The sequence below is a fragment of the Lontra canadensis genome, unplaced genomic scaffold (genome assembly GCF_010015895.1).
Source record: "Lontra canadensis isolate GAN:19392208 unplaced genomic scaffold, GSC_riverotter_1.0 scaffold75, whole genome shotgun sequence".
NCBI lineage: Eukaryota > Metazoa > Chordata > Mammalia > Carnivora > Mustelidae > Lontra > Lontra canadensis.
In genome coordinates, this window is record NW_022631069.1 from 5,048,514 (window position 1) to 5,068,946 (window position 20,433).

The 20,433-nt window shown below is 35.9% G+C and overlaps 1 protein-coding gene and 1 pseudogene across 1 annotated transcript; one reads left to right on the forward strand and one right to left on the reverse strand.

Annotated features, from left to right (window-relative positions):
* Nucleotides 1-5,550: 5,550 nt before the first annotated feature.
* On the reverse strand, nucleotides 5,551-10,483 carry TSHB (thyroid stimulating hormone subunit beta). Its single transcript, XM_032881255.1, has 3 exons — nucleotides 10,324-10,483; nucleotides 6,278-6,440; nucleotides 5,551-5,863 (listed from the first exon to the last, which is right to left on the reverse strand). The coding sequence occupies exons 2-3, from the start codon at nucleotides 6,437-6,439 to the stop codon at nucleotides 5,609-5,611; spliced, it is 417 nt and encodes a 138-aa protein (XP_032737146.1). The 5' UTR covers nucleotide 6,440; nucleotides 10,324-10,483; the 3' UTR covers nucleotides 5,551-5,608.
* Nucleotides 10,484-16,281: 5,798 nt separating this feature from the next.
* Nucleotides 16,282-17,245, forward strand: LOC116881475 (annotated as a pseudogene).
* Nucleotides 17,246-20,433: the final 3,188 nt, after the last annotated feature.

A 20,433-nucleotide genomic window follows, 5' to 3' on the forward strand; every position in this document is an offset into this window, starting at 1 on the left:
ATAAAAGTAGTAGTGCCCATATTTGAACAATATGGGTAGCCTTTCATGTTGAAGACCTCAGTGAGAAAGTTTCAAAAACTAGAATCCTCTACTCCAGTAAAGTTTAAATCCCCCAAAAGTTCTTTACTCCCCATCCATTCCTCCATCTCAGGCTGGAGGGTCTCCATCAGCTACCTGTATTCTTTCAATAGGTGCCATCTAAACCATCTTTTATTGAAATGGGTAGTTTCTCATTTGTTCTACATTTAACAGTGTCCAAAGGGTCAATAGGATAGATTATATAGATAGATATATACATGATAATGTAACATTGTCACAGCACTAGCCCTTCTTTCACAAAATGTGCAAACTTCACTCTTACAGCACAAAGCAAAATTACATTTCCAGAAGAAGTACAGTTCAGAACTACATTACAGTTGACTGCTAGACCATAGCATGGATTTCTACTCATCACAGAGAAGGGTAGCAAGAAAAGGCTTGAAAAGAGAAAATGTTGACGTCGGCCTCATTAGGACTGATTACAAATGCCATAGATGTATTATGTTTTGAATCCAGATATATGACCTCCACTGGGCCCTCTAGGGCAGCACAGAGTTCACAGAAGATCAGAACCCATATATTGGACTATTAGTAAGTCATTGTTAACCTTACTAGAAACAGTTTCAAAGGAAAATAGGAGTGGAAGTCATATCATAGTGGGTTGAGAAGAGAATGAAAAGTGAGGAAATAAAATGGTCAGTATAGGAGGCTTGCTGTAGTCTGAAGTTTTTTCCTCCCTAAAATTCATGTGTTGAAATCCAAATGCCCAATATAATGGTATTAGGAGGTGAGATCTTTTGGAGGTTACTAGGTCATGAGAGTGGGGGCTCCACTCTCATGGGATTAATGTTCTTATAAAAGACCCCACAGAGATCTCTTGGCCCTTCCACCAAGTGAGGACATAGCTGAGAAGGACCAGTTATGAACTAGAAAAAAATCTCTCACTCGAATAAGACCATGGTGAGCACCATGACCTTGAACTTCCCAGCCTCCAAAATAGGTTTCTGTCATCTATAAGCTACCCAGTCTGTGGTATTTTGTTATAACAGCCCAAACAGATTAAGATGGAATTTTTACACACACACACACACACACACACACACACACACACGCGAATAAGAAGTCAAAGAGAGAAGAGCAAATAAACAGAAGGCTGTGCAGGCTCACAAGAAGATCCTAGGTCTTCTAAGATCCTAAGATTATTTAGTTGTTGTTGCTTTTTCTTTTTAATTCAGGAAGAGATTGAAGAATGATTCTTGCTGAGGAGATCTTGCTGAGGAGAGAAAGTCAATAAATAGGAAGCAAGAGAAGAGAAAACAGCAAAGTCCTGGAGGAAATGCAGAATGGGATCTTTTGAAACTAATGGGAAATATGCCAAAATGCGGGAGGGGATCTTTTGAAACTAATGGGAAATATGCCAAATCAGTCAGTAATCTTTAGTTGCTAGTGTCAGAAACCCAACTCCCACTAGCTTAAGCAGTTCTGATTAAAAGTTACAATTTCATTTAGAATTGAAGCCAGCTTCTGATTAGACTCAAATGATATCATTAGGTCTCTCTCCTTCACTCTGTCATCTGTGTTGGCTTTATTCCCAGGCTGGCTGTTTCCAGCAGATGCCAAAGATGACCAGTAGTGGCTCTAGGCTCACAGCTTACAAATCCCAACAGGGTTTTGTCCTCTTTGCCCAACAGTTACAATAAAAGTCCTGAGACTGACTCTGACTAGAAGAGATCAGTTCACATGCTCATCCCTCAACCAGTCAGGGTCGGTTGAGCCTAAATATCATGTCTACCTCCATCATCTGAATTGAAAATGTTGGTTGGGGTGGTACAGGGTGAGGGACACTTAGAGAAAGGACACACTATACTTGTGGTCCCAATGAGAGTCAACCCCTACTCAATCATCAACATCCTAACTTTCCAGGAGGAGCAGCCCCCACCCCCAGACCCAGATGCTGAAGAAGCAAACATGAAACTGCCCATGCCCAGCAGGTACTCCATGCCCTGTGGCTGTGCTGCACACTACAACCTGCCACTCCACCTGCTGGCCTACTCTACCCCTGATGTCATCTCTGGGTCCCTGAATGAGGAAGTGCACTCCCAGGAGACAATGACCTTAAGTATCATAACTCGCACACTGGGAATTTCATCTGTCAGGAAAGACACCTCCAGAAAGACTTTTGACCTCACAGGACAGGCCCATAATTATCAGGAATTGCTAACCACCTTTGTGCTGCCAAACTCCAGGTAACAGACTCTTGGATTCACATGATGCTTCTGAAGAAAGGACCACAGCCTGACTGCACACCATCTGGTGACCTGAAAGTAAATATTTCCTGGAATTGAAGTAGACACATGACAACCAGCTTTTCCAAGATGTCTGGACAGGCCTATATACCTTTTTCTTACACTGTTTCTTTTCTCTGCTTCTTCTATTTCTTCCTGGTTCAGTTGTGGTAGTTTATATGTCTCTAGGAATGCATCCATTTCTTCCAGATTGTCAAATTTGTTGGCATAGAGTTGCTCATAATATGTTCTTATAATTGTCTGTATTTCTTTGGTGTTAGTTGTGATCTCTCCTCTTTCATTCATGATTTTATTTATTTGGGTCCTTTCTCTTTTCTTTTTGATAAGTCTGGCCAGGGGCTTATCAATCTTATTAATTCTTTCAAAGAACCAGCTCCTAGTTTCGTTGATTTGTTCTATTGTTTTTTTGGTTTCTATTTCATTGATTTCTGCTCTGATCTTTATGATTTCTCTTCTCCTGCTGGGTTTAGGGTTTCTTTCTTGTTCTTTCTCCAGCTCCTTTAGGTGTAGGGTTAGTTCTCTGCTTCTTCTGTGGAAAGACTCCTTTTCTGCATTTCCCAAGCCCTTGCAAAAGAGAAGAACCCGGTCTATTGATTATCGCCTTTCAGAAACACTTCATTATTCACTTCAAATTCACACTAATTCTCACTTGCTTTTTCTGAAGGGTTAGAATTTTCAGAGTTCACAAAAATTTTCTTTTATCTAAACTATTAACTGACTTTGGATTTTTATCCAGACTTATGGTTTATGAATTTGCAACCTTACAGGTTGTGTTATCAATAACACATTTGGCTTCAAGCAGTTCTTTTGAGATAGTGTTTTAAAACATCTTTGAAGTTCTGCTATTTTTCAAAAAGTTCATCAACTACTGCTTCATGCTTATATCTGCACTCTGTCTTCCCAAATGCACTCAGTTAATTCTTCCAGGGTGCTCCTGCAGTACTCACTAGTCTGCTTTCATGGTCGCTTTAAGCAGAGACTTCTAGGAGGCATGCATGACTCCAGGTTTGCCTTCACAGGGAGAACAATTCTCCCCATAACTGGAATAAATGCCAATAAATATTTCAGTTGGTTATTTTCAGATCTAGGGTCCTGGTTTAAAACCATCATGCAATTTGGAATTATTTCTTTTGCATATAATTATGTTAAGTTTTGTATTTTCTTTACCATCAAACTTATTTTAAAAACCACTTATCCAATAAAGTGATGTTACCTTCTGGGTTACTTCCAACACTTAAAACCTTGAAAAAAATGGGCTTTTTTTTTTTTTTTAAAGATTTGCTTACTTGTGAGAGAGAGCATGGGGTGGGGGAGAGAATCTCAAGCAGACTGCCCACTGAGCACAGAGCCTGGCACAGGGCTCAATCTCACAACCCTGAGATCATGAGCTGACCCAAAATCAAGAGTCAGGATACCTAACCAACTGAGCTACACAGGTGCCCTGAAAAGATAGACTTTAGATAAGAAGTACCTGAGAGTGTCTCCCTGCTAACCTTCCTTGCTGCTCAGATGTGACCAGAAGTGGTTTCTAACCGTTATGCACATTCCCTCTGACATATGACATGACAACCAGGAAAAGTACTTTCTGGTACCAAGGGACAAAACCATAAAATAGAAAGAACTTGATTTTTGATCAGTGATGCTTTCAAAGAAAGATCTTGATCAAAATGTGAAAATTAATAAAAGGAAATTTTGTTCAGAGGGGGAGCTCTCATGCCCCAACATGGTTTATCAATTTCAGGTTCCATGAAAGTCATATGTAATTAGTGCCAGTTAGGTTTGAACATCAGACATTTTACTCATTAGTCAAAGATCTATGTTTGATACACAGTTTTTAGAGGGGATGTTATAATCCTGCAGCTTTAAGTGTTCATGTTATCAAATGATATGAGAACTCAAACTTCCAGATTAATATTTAAAGACTATGCAGATGTCAACCTCAAATATTAAAGTAAGCATAATGTGGACCCCTGACTTGGTATATAAATGTACAACTATTCCCTCCCCATTGGCAGAACATGAGCTTGGCACTAATCCATTGACACTACCATCTGTACACACACACACACACACACACACAGAGAGAGAGAGAAAGAGAGAGCTACACACACTATGTACTGAATGCATGTAGACATTTACAAAATTTCCCTCTGAATGCAGCCAGTGACTGTGGGATACAGCAAAGCCAACCATTCCAGCTGATAATTGATTTTTACCCTAATGGTAGCAGTTTAGACAGAGAGAAATGGGCAAATATAGGATAAATCATCTTTTTGAGGTCAAGTCTGCAGGGCACTAGGTCTGTCTCACTTCACGCATCTATTGAAACCATGAAAGAGTACCTAAGGAAGGAAGAAAAAAAATAAACAGCCACTTACCAAGCATTTGCTGGAAAATAGTGTTTCAATATTGACAAAGGTTTAAATTAGAATTTAGGATGATTCTATGCTATTTAATCCCTTAGCACTCTTCCCCATCCCTAAAATCTTTCATAACCATACTAATTTTTCAGGACATCAAAAGCCAAAGCAGCACAAGTTGCTTTTGGTATAAATACTGAGAAATGTCTCCTATTACCTGAAAGAATACAAAGGATTTAGACTTCCACATGTAAAATGATCATGGCCTCTTTTCTAGGCTTTTGGGGTATAACTTTCATAAGTCAGTTGGCCCATCAGAGTAATTAAATTAAAGAGAACAGTTTTTAGAATAGAATATACTGTCTGCTGAGTTTTGGTTAAGATCTATCCTGTGCATTTGAATAACTAGAATAAAGTGCTATGTTGCAGATTTCACATATTTTTTACCTTCCATGTCTTCTCCAGTCCTGCTTCTAGCTTGTGGATGCAAATGTCTCCAGTACACTGATGCTCTGTGTTGCTTCAGTTTCTGATCACATTACACTTATAACTCTGCAGCATCCCTACATCCATTTTCTATGTCAAGACAAACCTCATGTCATGGTCTTCTGTTAAAGAAAGCCAGCTCAAAGCTGCTTTTCGTTAGTATTTCATATCCCTCTTTGCCATTTTACCTGCACTGTGCCCTTTCATGTGGAAACTATCCCTCATATGAGTTCATAAGGCTCTTTCACTCACCTTTTCTTCTAAAGCCCATAGGCTCTCTGATGCATGTGTGGGTATGGGTTTGGGTGAAAGAGTACTCAAAATGTACACAATGTGTTGTGAAATATATTCACATTTTATTAATTTTATTCCAGGTGAACACATTTAACTGAATTGCAAGTTACATCACTGTAGAAGTTAGATAGAAAATCCCACCATATAGGACTTCTGAGGTTTGGTACAATAGTTTGTCTTGATGGCCTCATGTATACAGTCACTGTAGTCAGTATTACACTTGCCACACTTACAGCTTACAGCTACAGGGTAGGAGAAATAGGGAGTGACATGGCGTGGGCATCCTGGTATTTCTACAGTCTTGTACATGAAGTCTCTATACGTACAAACATCCTGGGACAGAGCATATTTGGGAAGAAAGAGTTTGCCATTGATATCCTGAGGAAAGAACAGAACAGAAAAGGGAGTATAATGTTAACTCACTTATATTCCTTTGACACAAATAAGACTGAGGGAGGATTCCTTAGTCCCCTTCCCCAGTACCAATTCAATATATTCACACTGAATTCTTTATCACACACACACATACACACACACACACACACACCTTCCTTTTATCCTGATCATGAGAACAATATAAGGTTTAAATAAATTCTGGGAGTAAAATCTGTACCAATTGTGTTAAGTAGATCCATATAATATTATAACCAGGGGGCTCTACCTCTAAGGAGCCAATAACCATTAGATTTAGGAATTAACGTTGTTATTTATCTCATTTCCTTTCTGGATAGAAATGGACTGAGTCTAGGTTTATCTAATTTACAGCCAAAAGAAGTGAGATGAACTACATACCCGTGTCATACAATATCCAGCACAGATGGTAGTGTTGATGGTTAGGCAATAAGCGCACTCTTTCCTTTCAACATGCATTGTATACTCAGTTGGAAAACAAAAAGACATTACTTGCCCACATGCAAGGCCAAAAAGCATGGACATCAGGTAGATAGCAGTCATGCTAAATCAAAGAAAAAATTAAAGAATCTATTACATATATCCTTTAGGACATACAGAAGGGACTTTTTTTCATTTTATTTTATTTTTTCAGTGTTCCAGCATTCATTGTTTATGCAGCACACCCAGTGCTCCATGCAATATATGCCCTCCTTAAAACCCACACTGAGCGAAAATGTGTGTGTGTGTGTGTGTGTGTAAATATTTGTAGCTATTGAATGCCTACTTCGTTCTATGCCCTATGTTGGGTGCTTTTGCATAGTTAATACTCTTAGTAACCTTTCTTTATGCATTTAGATGTGACTATGAGCCACATACCTCATAACGTAGGAACTCACATAGTGAAGGTCCTACTTGCAAGTGCCACTTAGCAACACTGGGCAGTGGAAAGGAAAGCCTGAAACATCACAACAGAACAGTGGCAGAGACACATAATGTCAACTAAGTGTAAAACAATTCACTCAGTGGAAAAAATCCAAATACCTGCCTCTAATTGTAAGAAGTCCGCTAAAGGAGCACCTGGGTGGCTCAGTGGGTTAAAGCCTCTGCCTTCAGCTCAGGTCATGATCCCAGGGTCCTGGGATCGAGCCCCACATTGGGCTCTCTGCTCAGCAGGGAGCCTGCTTCCTCCTCTCTCTCTGACTGCCTCTCTGCCTACTTGTGCTGTCTGTCAAATAAATGAATAAAATCTTTAAAAAAAAAAAAAAGTCCGCTAAAAGTGAGACCTCAGTAGGGTCTTTCTCAGAACTGTAGTTTTCTAAAAACTTAACTTCCTTAACTTAAAAGGCCAACAAACTGGTTATAATCAGAAAGCCTAAAGAAACCAAGAAAAAGTATAATCCAACTTCATTACCATCTCAGCACAAATCACCTTGCATATAATTCTATCCAATGTCTATAAAGGAAGACAAAACAAAGCTGGAGAACATTCAGAATAGGTCAACTAAAATCACCACTGGTGATTTAGATAAAGGGCTAACCCAGAAATCTAGAAACTCCCCTTTTTACAACCCTGAGGATATTCTTTGATGGTTGAAAGAAGTGGAGTTGGACAAATAAAAATTATTTTACTAAGAAAATGTATGGAATGTATTATCTTAAAAAAAACTATAGAAGCAAAAAATATAGGTTGACACAGAGAAATACTATCAAGGACATACCCACTGTGGGTTAGCCAGGAAAAGTAGAGTAAGTTTTGGCTGCATGGACGACAACAGAGGGTCCATTGTGAATCAGACAAAGGAGAATATGTATCTCAATAGAACCTGTGTAATGAATAGTTTGTTCAATATCAATTGATTATTATAATGAGCTGGGTAATATTATTATAACTAATGGTAGATAAATTAGATAAATATATCCTGAGCATTTATTTGAACCAGGCAAAGAGAAATATAAAATGGATAAGCTATGGTCCTTCACATCAAGGGCTGACAATCTAAGCAGAGGAGGTACTGACAATCTAAGCAGAGGTGGTAAGTATGAGCACTAATAAGAAAAATATTGTTCTAAGTGCTCTGAAAGAATAAAATTATGACTCTGAGACACAAAATTATCAAAAATTTCATCTGTATAAACAAGGAAGTGAAGTAATACATTAAAAAGTTTTCCTGGTTAACTCCTTTAGATAAAATGTTGCATATTGAAGTATTCTTCAGAATTTTTTGTATTTCAATTAAAGAGAAAAATGTAAGAATCCCTTAGCTCATGGAGTCTGGCTTTCTCAAGTGCTTCACAAATGTGAGGTCCCTCTATCATACAGAATTGATTTCATTATTTTAGATCCATAGACCTAGAGGATCCTCTAAAAATGATAGAAAATACTCAGCCATCATGATCATATGGTTCTTGCCTCTCTAGCCAGCCAACTACTGGGGTTTTGCATAAAAATAATTAATTCACATATTTTAGCTCTGTAATTCTACATAAGGTAGATATGTGGTGATCTAATGTAGAGTCCTCGAGTTAAGGAATAGAATTCTATTTCAAGATCTCTCATGAAGCTATTAGAAATTGACTAAAAAAGAATTTAATCTGTCTGGGCCTTATTTTCTCATCTGGAAAACACAGAGAGACAAGTAAACCCAACCCTATTTTTTTTATTGTGTTATGTTAGTCACCATAGAGTAGTACATAATTAGTTTTGATGCAGTGTTCAATCATTCATTATTTGCATATAACACCCAGTCATGTGCCCTCCTTAATACCCATCACTGGGTTCGCCCCATCTCCCCAACCCCCCTTCCTTCTGAAACCCTCAGATTGTTTCCTGGAGTCCATAGTCTCTCGTGGTTCATCTCCCCCTCTGATTCCCCTCCCTTCAGGTTTCTCTTCCTATTTTTAATTATAGGATAAAACACCATTTTAGAACTTTTACCCATTGTTGTCATATTCATTATGGATACTACATTTTTTCAAAGTTCCTCTTTGTAAATGTAAATCTCTAAACTTGCAAAAGGAAAAACTAGAAATGCTGAATTACTAGCAATGTTGGCTGTATAATTTTGTGGATACAAAAAAAGTAAGAATTATTCTTTCCCCTTTATTGCAAATAATAAAACTTTACCCACAGAATCTTTCTGAGCCTCAATTTCCTCATCTATAAAAGGAGGGCTTAGAACTAGAAGATGATTAAGAGGGTCTTTTCAGACAAACAGACTGTGATTCTATGTGATAAATTAGTATTAGGTCCCTATTCTATAAGAGTCAGTCGTCTAACTTGTGGAGCATAAGGAATAACATGGAAGGTATTAGGAGAAGGAAAGGAAAAGTCAATCGGGGGAAATCAGAGGGGGAGACAAAGCATGACAGTCTGTGGACTCTGAGAAACAAATTGAGGGTTTTGGAAGGAAGGGGGAGAGGGGATGGGGGAGGCTGGTGGTGGGTGTTAAGGAGGGCACGTATTGCATGGAGCACTGGGTGTGGTGCATAAACAATGAATCTTGGAACACTGAAAAAATTAAATTTTAAAAAAAGACTCAGTGATCTAGAATTCTGCTTCTAGATTTCATTATACTTATGTGTAACTTGAGCAACTTAATATCTTTTGCCTTCATTTTTGCATATGTTCCTTCCTAAAATCATTAAAAGAATAAAACAATATATGTGAAACTCTTGGAATGGTATGGAAGAAAGCCTAGTAATAACACTATATAAATCAGTATTAGTTAATACTTCCCTATATTATCTGCCATAATTTCTCCTTTATTGTCACCTGGACTCCAATCTCTGCAACTTAATTGCCTCTTTTAAAATCATGATAGATGATTTATTTAGAACTTAAATACAGAAGACCCTAATATGATATGATTTCAGGCCCTGAATAATGAGAGATTCCTTTTTCAGTGGCATGACCATCTGTCTACACTTTCAACATTTTTCTTTATTATATCTTCTTTCCTTTACCACTTACACCGCCTTAACCTCCTTTCCTCCTTTTTTTTTTTTGCTCTTACTACCTTCATTCTTAATAAACACATTGCTCTCTATTCTTCTCATTTTCTTTGCCCATCTTTTCTCACCAAATTCCTTACTATGCTATGAAAAGAATCAATTGTCCACCCTATGAGCAATCCAGGAGCTTCTAAACTAAAACAACATATTTTTCTGGAAACCAAAATGTACTATAAGGCAAGGAACGTACATTAGACACTATCCAAAGTGAATTTACTATAAGTTCTCACAGAAGTATATAATCATCAAAGATAGCCATTAGTAATTGACAGATTTTAATATACAGTTAATTTAATTGATAAAAATGTTGAAATCAAAATAGAAAGAGAAAGAGAAAGCCAGGTACATCAATTAGCCTTCATTAGGGAATTGACCAGTTGTTCCTCTTATTTTAAGTCAATGAAATTTTTCTTTTCCTGATACAGCTCACCTACCTTTACTCACCACTGAACAATTTTGGAGAAATAACTGGAGTTCTTAGATTCTATAGAAGCAAATTACCACTTATCATTTGCCATTTTTGAATATCAACTAAAATGGTGAAAATGAAAAAAAATAATTAAAATAAGAACATTTCATTTCACAAAGCCTTCTCAGTGTAGACACCTACCTTACTTTGCTTTGGGGAGCTGATCGTATAATGACCCAGACTAAAAGCTCTTGGTTCATTTTATACCCTTCAGGATAAATCCTCTCTGATCTCCTTGTTTATATAATTGAGTTTGAATTACTGCCTTCTTATCTGAAAAAACATCTATTAAAAATTCATACTGAACCCCAAATAAAATGTGTTTAAATAAACAATTTCACAACATACTCCTCTGGAAACTCTGACATTATTACAGCATGAATTTTCCTCTCTCCTATTTCAAAATAAAATTACCCTTTTAAATACATCCTTTATAAATATTAACAAAGGATATACACAGAAGGAGAAAAAAAAACAACATCATCTAGTAAGTCTTGGGAATAAAGAACTTATTTCGGGCTTGAATGTCCCAAATTTTGCGTAAATGCTCATTTACAGATATATAAAATTATTGCTTACCTATAATACAAAGGCAATTTTCAATGGAAACCCAGGCAAATAACATATATGTTGCTAATTAAAACAAAAAAGAAATCATTAATATTTTATTGTTCTCAAAACAATATTTTATTTTATTGTTTTATCTTTGGATTTTAAAAAATAATAAATACAATTTATATGTGTGAAAGAACAGTCATGTAAGTAAATGACCAAATCTGACAAGATGTCAAACTGATCTGAAATCAAATCCTGACTCTGCCATCTACTCTGACATTAGCATATTTGAACTTTATTTCAGTTTTGTCACCTATTTAAAGGTAGTATCAGCGTCTATGTAAAACACTTAACACAGCATTTGCATATAATAAGTACTTAATAAGTGATAGCTAATTTAATAATTCAACACTTATTTGTTTAGTAACTATTTAGTCAGAAAGCCTAGTATGTAACAGACCATCATTATATATGTTTAATATGTAAATTGCTGAGGGAGTACATGAATAAATAATTACTGAATTTTTTAAAACAACATACACTTTTCTCCATTTCCACGGCTATAACTCAGTTTTACTTCTTTCAATCCATTTTCCTCTCTGTGCAATGTAATATGACAAAAGTTCAATAAGAATTTTCCACTGCCCTCAGAAAAAAGTCCAAACTCCTTAGTATCATTTACAAATCCCTTGGAATACATCTTACCTCTCTGATTTTATCTGTTACCCTTCCCCCTATCTTCGCCACCCTCCCTCCACTTTTTAGGTTCTTCAGCCAAACAAGATGGAATTCCTCAAATTTGCCACTTTCTTTCTTGCCTCCAAGCCCTTTCATATGCCATTCTCTCTGTCTAGAACATCTGCCTGATGCCCCACTCCATGCCTCATCTCACCTAATTCCTACTCATCCTTCATTAGTTTACTGAGAAAGCAGACCTTCTGGAAAGTCCTCTCTTGATTCCCCAAGGCCTTCCTCATGGTTAGTGGTATTAAAAGAATTAGGGAAAATAATAGAACCTCTGCCACATGGAAGATACTCAATAAATTATAAGTATTATTCTTGATTATTGACAACCCCATTGATTTTGATTTATCCTAGTCTTTATCAAAAGTTAATGAAAAAAATGAAAGATGGTTAGATGAGTCTCCCTGGAGGTGACATGGAGAGATCAAGGCAGAATCTGGTATATGTACCAGGAATACTCATTCCAGAGGTCTCCAAATCTCAGAAATATAAGTTACCTTGTAGCAAGAGAAAAACTCTGAAAAAAGGAAAAGTGGAAATAAAGATACCAAACTTAACCTGCTTCATGTGATTCCAAGCATGTTAAGACAGGAGTATACAGGAAAAAAATGAGGGTTGCTGGAGGGGAGGGAGGTAGAAGGGATGGGGTGGCTGGGTGATGGACACTGGGGAGAGTATGTGCTATGGTGAGTGCTGTAAATTGTGTAAGACTGATGACTCACAGACCTGTACCCCTGAAACAAATAATACACTATATGTTAATTTAAAAAAAGAGTACAATAACTGGGAACATTAGATGTTTGTTTCTAGTAGAAGTAGTACCTCTGTTGTACAAATTATTGATTCAGGAACTCAGTTACTAGCACATTTACATACATACCCCTGAGAAATATATATACATATAACAGAACTGATATAAACTTGGCCTATTACTTTTAAAAACTATTAATATATATCATATATTTAGATAATTATTTTCTTTTAAAGGGAATATCATGTATAGGATCTCATACTTTTAAAACAATCCAGGCAGACTGAACTTTCACCTCTGGCCCAGATTTACTATCTCATCTAAGATAACTGTAAGCAGGACAAAATATATGAAACAATGCTTTACATACAGTGGACATTAGGCAGCAACAACAACAAAAGTGCTTCCAGAGAGACAGGAAACAAACAAGAGAACTACAGCTTACTGCCTGAAGAAAGTTTCTGGCAGGTGGTAGAGGGAGATGTACTATGCATGGCTGAGGACAGAACTATCCCTAAATTGAGGAGATGGACTTGGGAGTCCATGGAATCCAAGGTCTTAAGAGTTCACAGGGAGAAATATTGGAGAGAGAACTACACACAGAATTCTGGAGATCTGCAGAGGATCTCTTCAGTATTCAGCTGAAAATGAAAAACTCATGCATGTGAGAAAATCAGATGAGGCTAGGAAAAGAAATATCTAAAAAGATTAAAGAGAACAGTCCTGGGATTCACACAGGGATAGGCACAATGCTTGTATCTACCAGCAACAGTGAAAAATCTCCTAATTCATGGGAAATCAGGTAGTATCCTCAGAAGGGTTTTGCATCAATTAGGGGAAAATTAGCCCTAAACTAAATGCTGCCCAAAAATGCTTAAAAACAAGAACTAAAAGGATCAACTGTTTGCAAGTAATAACCATCAGTGAACAAAGCTGAAGAATATTTATAGGAATGCAACAATATTTGGAACCAAAGGAGGTATAATCTCCAATATGTGGCATTTATTTAAAAAGTTAGTAGTCAGGCAAAGTAGCAAGAAAACACAATTCATAATGAAAAGGAAATTAATTAATTGAAATTGACCCAGAAATGGTACAGATAACAGAATTAGTAGATCAAAAGAAACAAAATAAACAAACAAACAAACAAAAATCAAAACATGACTCTACTAAAGGAATACAAAATTTTCTAGTAACTAATCCCAAAGAAATAGAAATTTGGGAGTTACCTGAAAAACAATCCAAAATAATTATTTTAAGGAGACTCAGGAAGATTCAAGGGAATGTAGGCAATTCAATGAATTCATGAAAAAGCAAGAAGTTTAACAAAGACACAGAAATAATAGAAAATAACAAAACAAGGGTTCTGGAATTGAAGAATCTGTAAGTCATATTGAACTCTAGTATGTAAGTTAGAAGAGAACTGCTGAAAAAAATTTTGTTAATGGATACACAATATATAAATTGGGGCACCAAAACATAAAATGAGGTAAGTCAGTAAATATGCAGAACTTTTTATGCAAATGAAGTAAAGTTGTCAGCTTAAAAAGACAACTATAAATATTGGATATTTTATATAAGTGTCACGGTAATCACAAAACCAGTAATAGATATAAAAATAATAAAAAGAAAAGAACCAAAGCATACCACTATAAAAAATCACCAATTCACAAACAAAGATGACAAGAGAAGAAAAGGGGGACAGAAAAAGAACTAAATGAGAAAACAATTAACAAAGTGGAGATAGTAAGTGCTTATCTATCAATAATCACTGTAAATCTAAATGGTTTAAATTCTCCAATTAAAAGACATAGAGTAGCTGAATGGAAAAAAAAAAAAAAGAAGAAGAAAAAGACCAATGATATGCTGCCTATAAGAGACTCACTTAAGCTTTAAGGAGATTCATAGGCTAAAAATGAAGGGATGGAAAAAGACAGTCCATGCAAATGAAAACCAAAAGAGAGCAGGAGTAGCTATACTTGTGTCAGAAAAAGTAAACTTTAAGTCAAAACTATAACAAGAAACAAAGAAGGTCATTATGTGATGATAAAGGGGTCAATCAAAACTATATAACAATTGTAAATATATATGCATCCAGCATCAGAGTACCTAAATACATTAAACAACAAAGAACAGATCTGAAGGCAAAAATAAACAATAATACTTGAAGGCATCAAAATCCTTGAGGAGAACACAGGCAGCAACCTCTTCAGCCTTAGCCACAGCAACTTCTTCCTAGAAACATCACCATAAGCAAGGGAAGCAAGGGCAAAAATGAACTATTGAGATTTCCTCAAGATCAAAAGCTTCTGAACAGCAAAGGAAACAGTCAACAAAACCAAAAGACAGCTGACAGAATGGGAGATGATATTTACAAATGACATACATAAAGGGCTAGTATCCAAAGTCTATAACAAACTTATCAAACTCAACACCCAAAGAACAAATAATCCAATCAAGAAATAGGGAGAAGACATGAACAGACATTTCTGCAAAGAAGACAGCCAAATGGCCAACAGACACATGAAAAAGTGCTCCACATCACTAGGCATCAGGGAAATACAAATCAAAACCACAATGAGACACCACCTCACACTAGTTAGAATGGTTAAAATTAACAAGTCAGGAAACAACAGATGCTGGTGAAGATGCAGAGAAAGGGGAACCCTCCTACACTATTGGTAGGAACGCAAGCTGGTGCAGCCATTCTGGAAAACAGTATGGAGGTTCCTCAAAAAGTGGAAAATGGAGCTACCCTATGACCCAGCAATTGCACTACTGGGTATTTACCCCAAAGATACAAATGTAGTGATCTGAAAGGGCATGGGCACCCCAATATTTATAGCAGCAATGTCCATAATAGTCAAACTATGAAAAAAGCCTAGATGTCCATCAGCAGATGAATGGATAAAGAAGATGTGGTGTATATGTATATATATACATACACATATATACACACACATATATACATACAATGGAATATTATGCAGCCATCAAAAAATGAAATCTTGCCATTTGCAACAACATGGATGGAACCAGAGGGTATTATGCTAAGCAAAATAAGTCAGTCAGAGAAAGATTATCATATGATCTCACTGATATGAGGAATTTGAGAAACAAGACAGAGGATCATAGGGAAAGGGAGGGAAAAATGAAACAAGGCAAAACCATAAGAGATTCTTAATCTCAGGAAACAAACTGAGTATTGCTGGAGTAAAGGTGGGGCGGGAGGGGTGCAGTGGCAGAGTGATGGACATAGGGAAGGGTATGTGCTGTGGTGAGTGCTGTGAATTGTGTATGACTGAGGAATCACAGACCTGTATCCCTGAAACAAAGAATACATTATATGTTAATAAAACAAAATGAAACAAATAGCAATACAGTGATAATAGGAAATTTAAATACCCCACTTTCAAAAATGGATAGATCATCCAGACAGAAAATCAATACAGAAATAATGGACTTGAACTATAAGCTGGACAAAACAGACCTAACAGATAGATAGATAGATAGATAGATAGATATATCTATATATATATAGATATATATATATATATATTCCATTCAACAGCAGGAGAATACACATTCTTCTCAACCACGTGCAGAACATTCTCCAGGATAGAACATATGTTATGTCACAAAACAAGTGTTAGCTAATTTAAGAAGACTGAAATCATAACAAACATCTTTTCTGCCCACTAGAAATCAGTAATAGGAGAAAAGCTGGAAAATTCACAAACAAGTGGAAATGAAACCATACACTCCTGAACTGCCAATTGGTCAAATAAGTGAAAAAAATCTTTAAACAAATGAAAATGAAAACACAACATATCAAAATTTACTGGATACAGAACACAATCCAGAATGGTCAACATGGTGGTCACTGTAAGATGCCTCGGTAGAGTCTTGATACATCATCAAAAGCATAGTCTTTCCAAGATGGCTTATCGGACACTTTTTCTCCTTGTTCTGTATACGTTCAGGGGCCCAGCAGACATTTTGCTGCTGCTACAAAGCCTGCAAAGAAAACAAAAAAATGCGTGAAAGACAAAGTATCAGATGAGAAAAAAGATGAGATTGAAAAAATAAAGTCATACTCCTTTATGGAAGGTAAACCTGAAGATGATGTCTACTTAAAGCGCTTATATCCAAGACAGATATATGAGGTGGAGAAAGCTATTCAGTTACTTAAGAAATTTCAAATTCCAGACTTTACTAATCCAAAGCAAGGGGGTTTATCTTGATTTGACACTGGATATGGCACTGGAGAAGAAGAAAAAAGTGGAGCCATTTGCCAGTGTTCTTCATTTGCCATACCCATTCGTTTCAGAAATCAATAAAGTTCTGTATTTACAGGGAATGCATCAGAGATTAAAATAGCAGAAGAACATGGAGCTGCATTTGCAGGAGGAATTAATCTGATTCAGAAGATTTTAGATGATGAAATTCAATCAGACTTTTGTGTAGCTGTTCCAGAAATAATGCCCAAGATTAATCCATTAAAGGAAAAGCTGAAAAAAAGATTTCTAAAACTAACTCGAAATTCCATTGGCTGTGACATCCCCAAAATGCTTGAATTATTTAAAACAGGACATGAAATTAAGGTAGATGAAGAAAGGGAGAACTTTCTCGAGACCAAAATAGCAACACTGGATATGCCAAGTGACTAGATAGCTGCAAATCTGCAAGCAGTTATCAGTGAAGTTTGTAAGCACAGACCAATTTGGGACCTTTCACGGTACAAGCTTTCCTTTGTAGTTCAACAAGTGAAAGTTTGTTACTAAAGATCAAGCCATTGTTGCCTAAAGAAATAGAAATCAAAGAAAGTAACAGAGAAGATGCCAAAAATATTATATTATGAAATTATTTTCAGTGGATTAAGAAGCAACAGGGAAAATTATAAAACTGTATCATTTCTACAAAAAAAAGTCTTCTGGATACAGCAAAAGTAGTTCTAAGAGGAAAGTTATAGTGATAAATGCCTACATTAACGAAAAGATATTAAATACACAACTTACAACTATACCCCAAGGAACTAAAAAAAGAAGAACAAAACCCAAAGCTAGAAGGAAGAAAATAATAAGTTTTAGAGCAGAAATAAATGAAATAGAGACTAGAAGAAAAAAAAAGAAAAAGAAAAACAATAGAAATCAATGAAATTGAGCCCCTGGTGGCACAGTTGTTAAGCCTTTAGCTCAGGTCATGATCTCAGGGTCCTGGGATTCACCCCCTGGTCAGTCTCCCTGTTCAGCAGGAAGCCTGCTTCTCCCTCTCCCAATCCCCCTGCTTGTGTTCCCTCTCTGGCTGTGTCTCTGTCAAATAAATAAATTATATCTTAAAAAAAAAAAAAAGGAAATCAATGAAACTTGAGAATTGAGTTTTTGAAAACAAACAAAATTGACAAACCCTTAACTAGGCTCACCAAGAAAAAAAGAGAGATGACACAAACAGTAATTACAAAAACAAACAAACAAAACAGTAATTACAAATGAAAGAGGAGACATTATAACTGACAACGGAAATGCAAAAGACCACAAGAGACAGGTTGAATAATTACAAACCAACAAATCAGATAACCTGGAAGAAATGGATAAATTACTGGAAACATACAAGTTACAGTATACAGTATACAGTAATAGAAAATCTGAACATACCAATAACAAATAAGGAAATGGAATCAGTAATCGAAAATCTCCCAATGATAAAAGCCCAGATGGCTTCATTGGTGAATTCTACCAAATATGTAAAGAAGAATTAATATCAATTCTTCTCAAATTCTCCTCATAACCAACACTACCCTGATACCAATCTAGACAAGGACACCATAAGACAAGAAAATGATAAATCAACATCCCTGATTAACAAAGATGCAAAAATCCTCAAAGAAATGTTAGCAAACCAAATTAAAGAGCACATTGAAAGGATTATACACCATGATCAAGTGCAATTTATCCTTGGGATGTAAGGATGGTTTAACATATACAAATCAATCAGTGTTAATCTATTAACAAAATGAAGGCTAAAAATCACATGATCATCTCAATAGAAGCAGAAAAAGCAATTTGACAAAATTCAACATTCTTTCATGATATAAACTCTCAACAAATTAGGTATAGAAGGAATGCATTTCAACATAATAAAGGTCATTTATCACAAACCCACTGCTAACATCATGCTCAATGGTTAAAAAGTTAAAAACCTTTCCTCTAAGATCAGAGATAAAACATCGAAAACATTATTGTCAAGTCAATAAAGTACTGGAAGTCTTAGCCACAGCAAGTAGTAAAGAGAAAAAAAATAAAGACATCCAAGTCAGAAAAGAAGAAATAAAATTACCTGTTTGCAGATGACATAATCTAATATATAGAAAATCCTAAAGTCTCTACCAAAAATGTATTAGAATAATGAATTCAGTAAATTTGCCACATATAAAATCAACACACACAAGTCACTTGCATTTCTATACACTAATAATAAACTCTCTGAAATAAAAATTAAGAAAGCAATTCCATTTAAAATAGCATCAAACAATAACAAAATACTTAGGAATAAATTCAAACATGGAGGTGAAAGACCTATATGCTAGAAACTATAAGACACTGATGAAAGCAAATGAAGAAGTCACAAATTAATGGAACAATCCTGTGTTCATGGATTAGAAGAAATAATGGTGTTAAAATGTCCATTTACCCAAATTATTCTACAAAATCAATGCAGTCTGTGTCAAAATTCCAATGGCACTTTTCACAGAAATAGAAATGATCCTAAAATTTGTACAAAACCACAAAAAACTGAAACACTAAAGCAATTTTGAGAAAGAGAAACAAAGCTATAGGCATCACACATATTGATTTCAAACTATATTACAAAGATACAGTAATCAAAACAATATGATACAGATATTTTTTAAAAAGCACATATAACAGTGGAACGGAACAGGGAGCCCAGAAATAAACCCACATGTATATGGTCAACTAATCCTTGACAAGGAGGCAAGAACACACAATAGAAAAAGGATAGTCTCTTGAATAAATGATACTGAAAAAAATAGGATAGCCACATACAAAGAAATGAAGCTGGATCCTATCTTATACTATTCAAAAAAATTAACTCAGAATGGATTAAAATTTATTTTTTTCATTGTGATAATATCTATGTATTTTTTTAATCATTTTTAAAATTTATTTTCAGCATAACAGTATTGTTTTTGTACCACACCCAGTGCTCCATGCAGTCCGTGCCCTAATACCCACCACCTGGTTCCCCCAACCTCCCACCCCCCCACCTCTTCAAACCCTTCAGATTGTTTTTCAGAGTCCATAGTCTCTCATTGTTCACCCTTCCAATTTCCCCCAAATGCCTTCTCCTAACTCCCCATGTCCTCCATGCTATTTGTTATGCTCCACAAATAAGTGAAACCATATGATAATTGACTCTCCCTGCTTGACTTATTTCACTCAGCATAATCTCTTCCAGTCCCGTCCATGTTGCTACAAAAGTTGGGTATTCATCCTTTCTCATGGAGGCATAATACTCCATAGTGTATATGGACCACATCTTCCTTATCCAGAATGGATTAAAATTTAAATGTAAGACCTGAAACTAGAATTCATGGAAGAAAAGATAGGAAAAAGCTCTTTGATACATGTCTTAGCTATGATCTTTTGGATCTGACTCCAAAAGCATAGGTAACAAAAGCTGAACTAAATAAGTAGGACTCTACCAAATTTTTAAAACTTCTGCAAAGTAAATGAAACAGTCAATAAATTGAAAAGGGAACCTACAGAATGGGGGAAGATATTTGCAACTCAGGTATCTGTTAAGGAGGTAATATCCAATGTATATATAAACTCATACAACTAAATAGCAAAAAGCAAATAATATTATTTAAAAATAGGCAAATGACCTGAATAGACATTTTTCCAAAGAGGGCATACAGATGGCCACCAATAGGTACACGAAAATGTACTCAATATCACTAATCATTAGGAAATGCAAATCAAAACTGTGAAATATCACTCCATA

Excerpts from the sequence above, each read along its gene's own strand:
- TSHB (XM_032881255.1), bottom strand. The coding sequence starts at position 6,439 with ATGACTGCTATCTACCTGATGTCCATGCTTTTTGGCCTTGCATGTGGG. Across the intron at positions 5,864-6,277 it reads CTGGATATTGTATGACACGG|GATATCAATGGCAAACTCTT; the intron begins GTATGTAGTTCA and ends TTCTTTCCTCAG.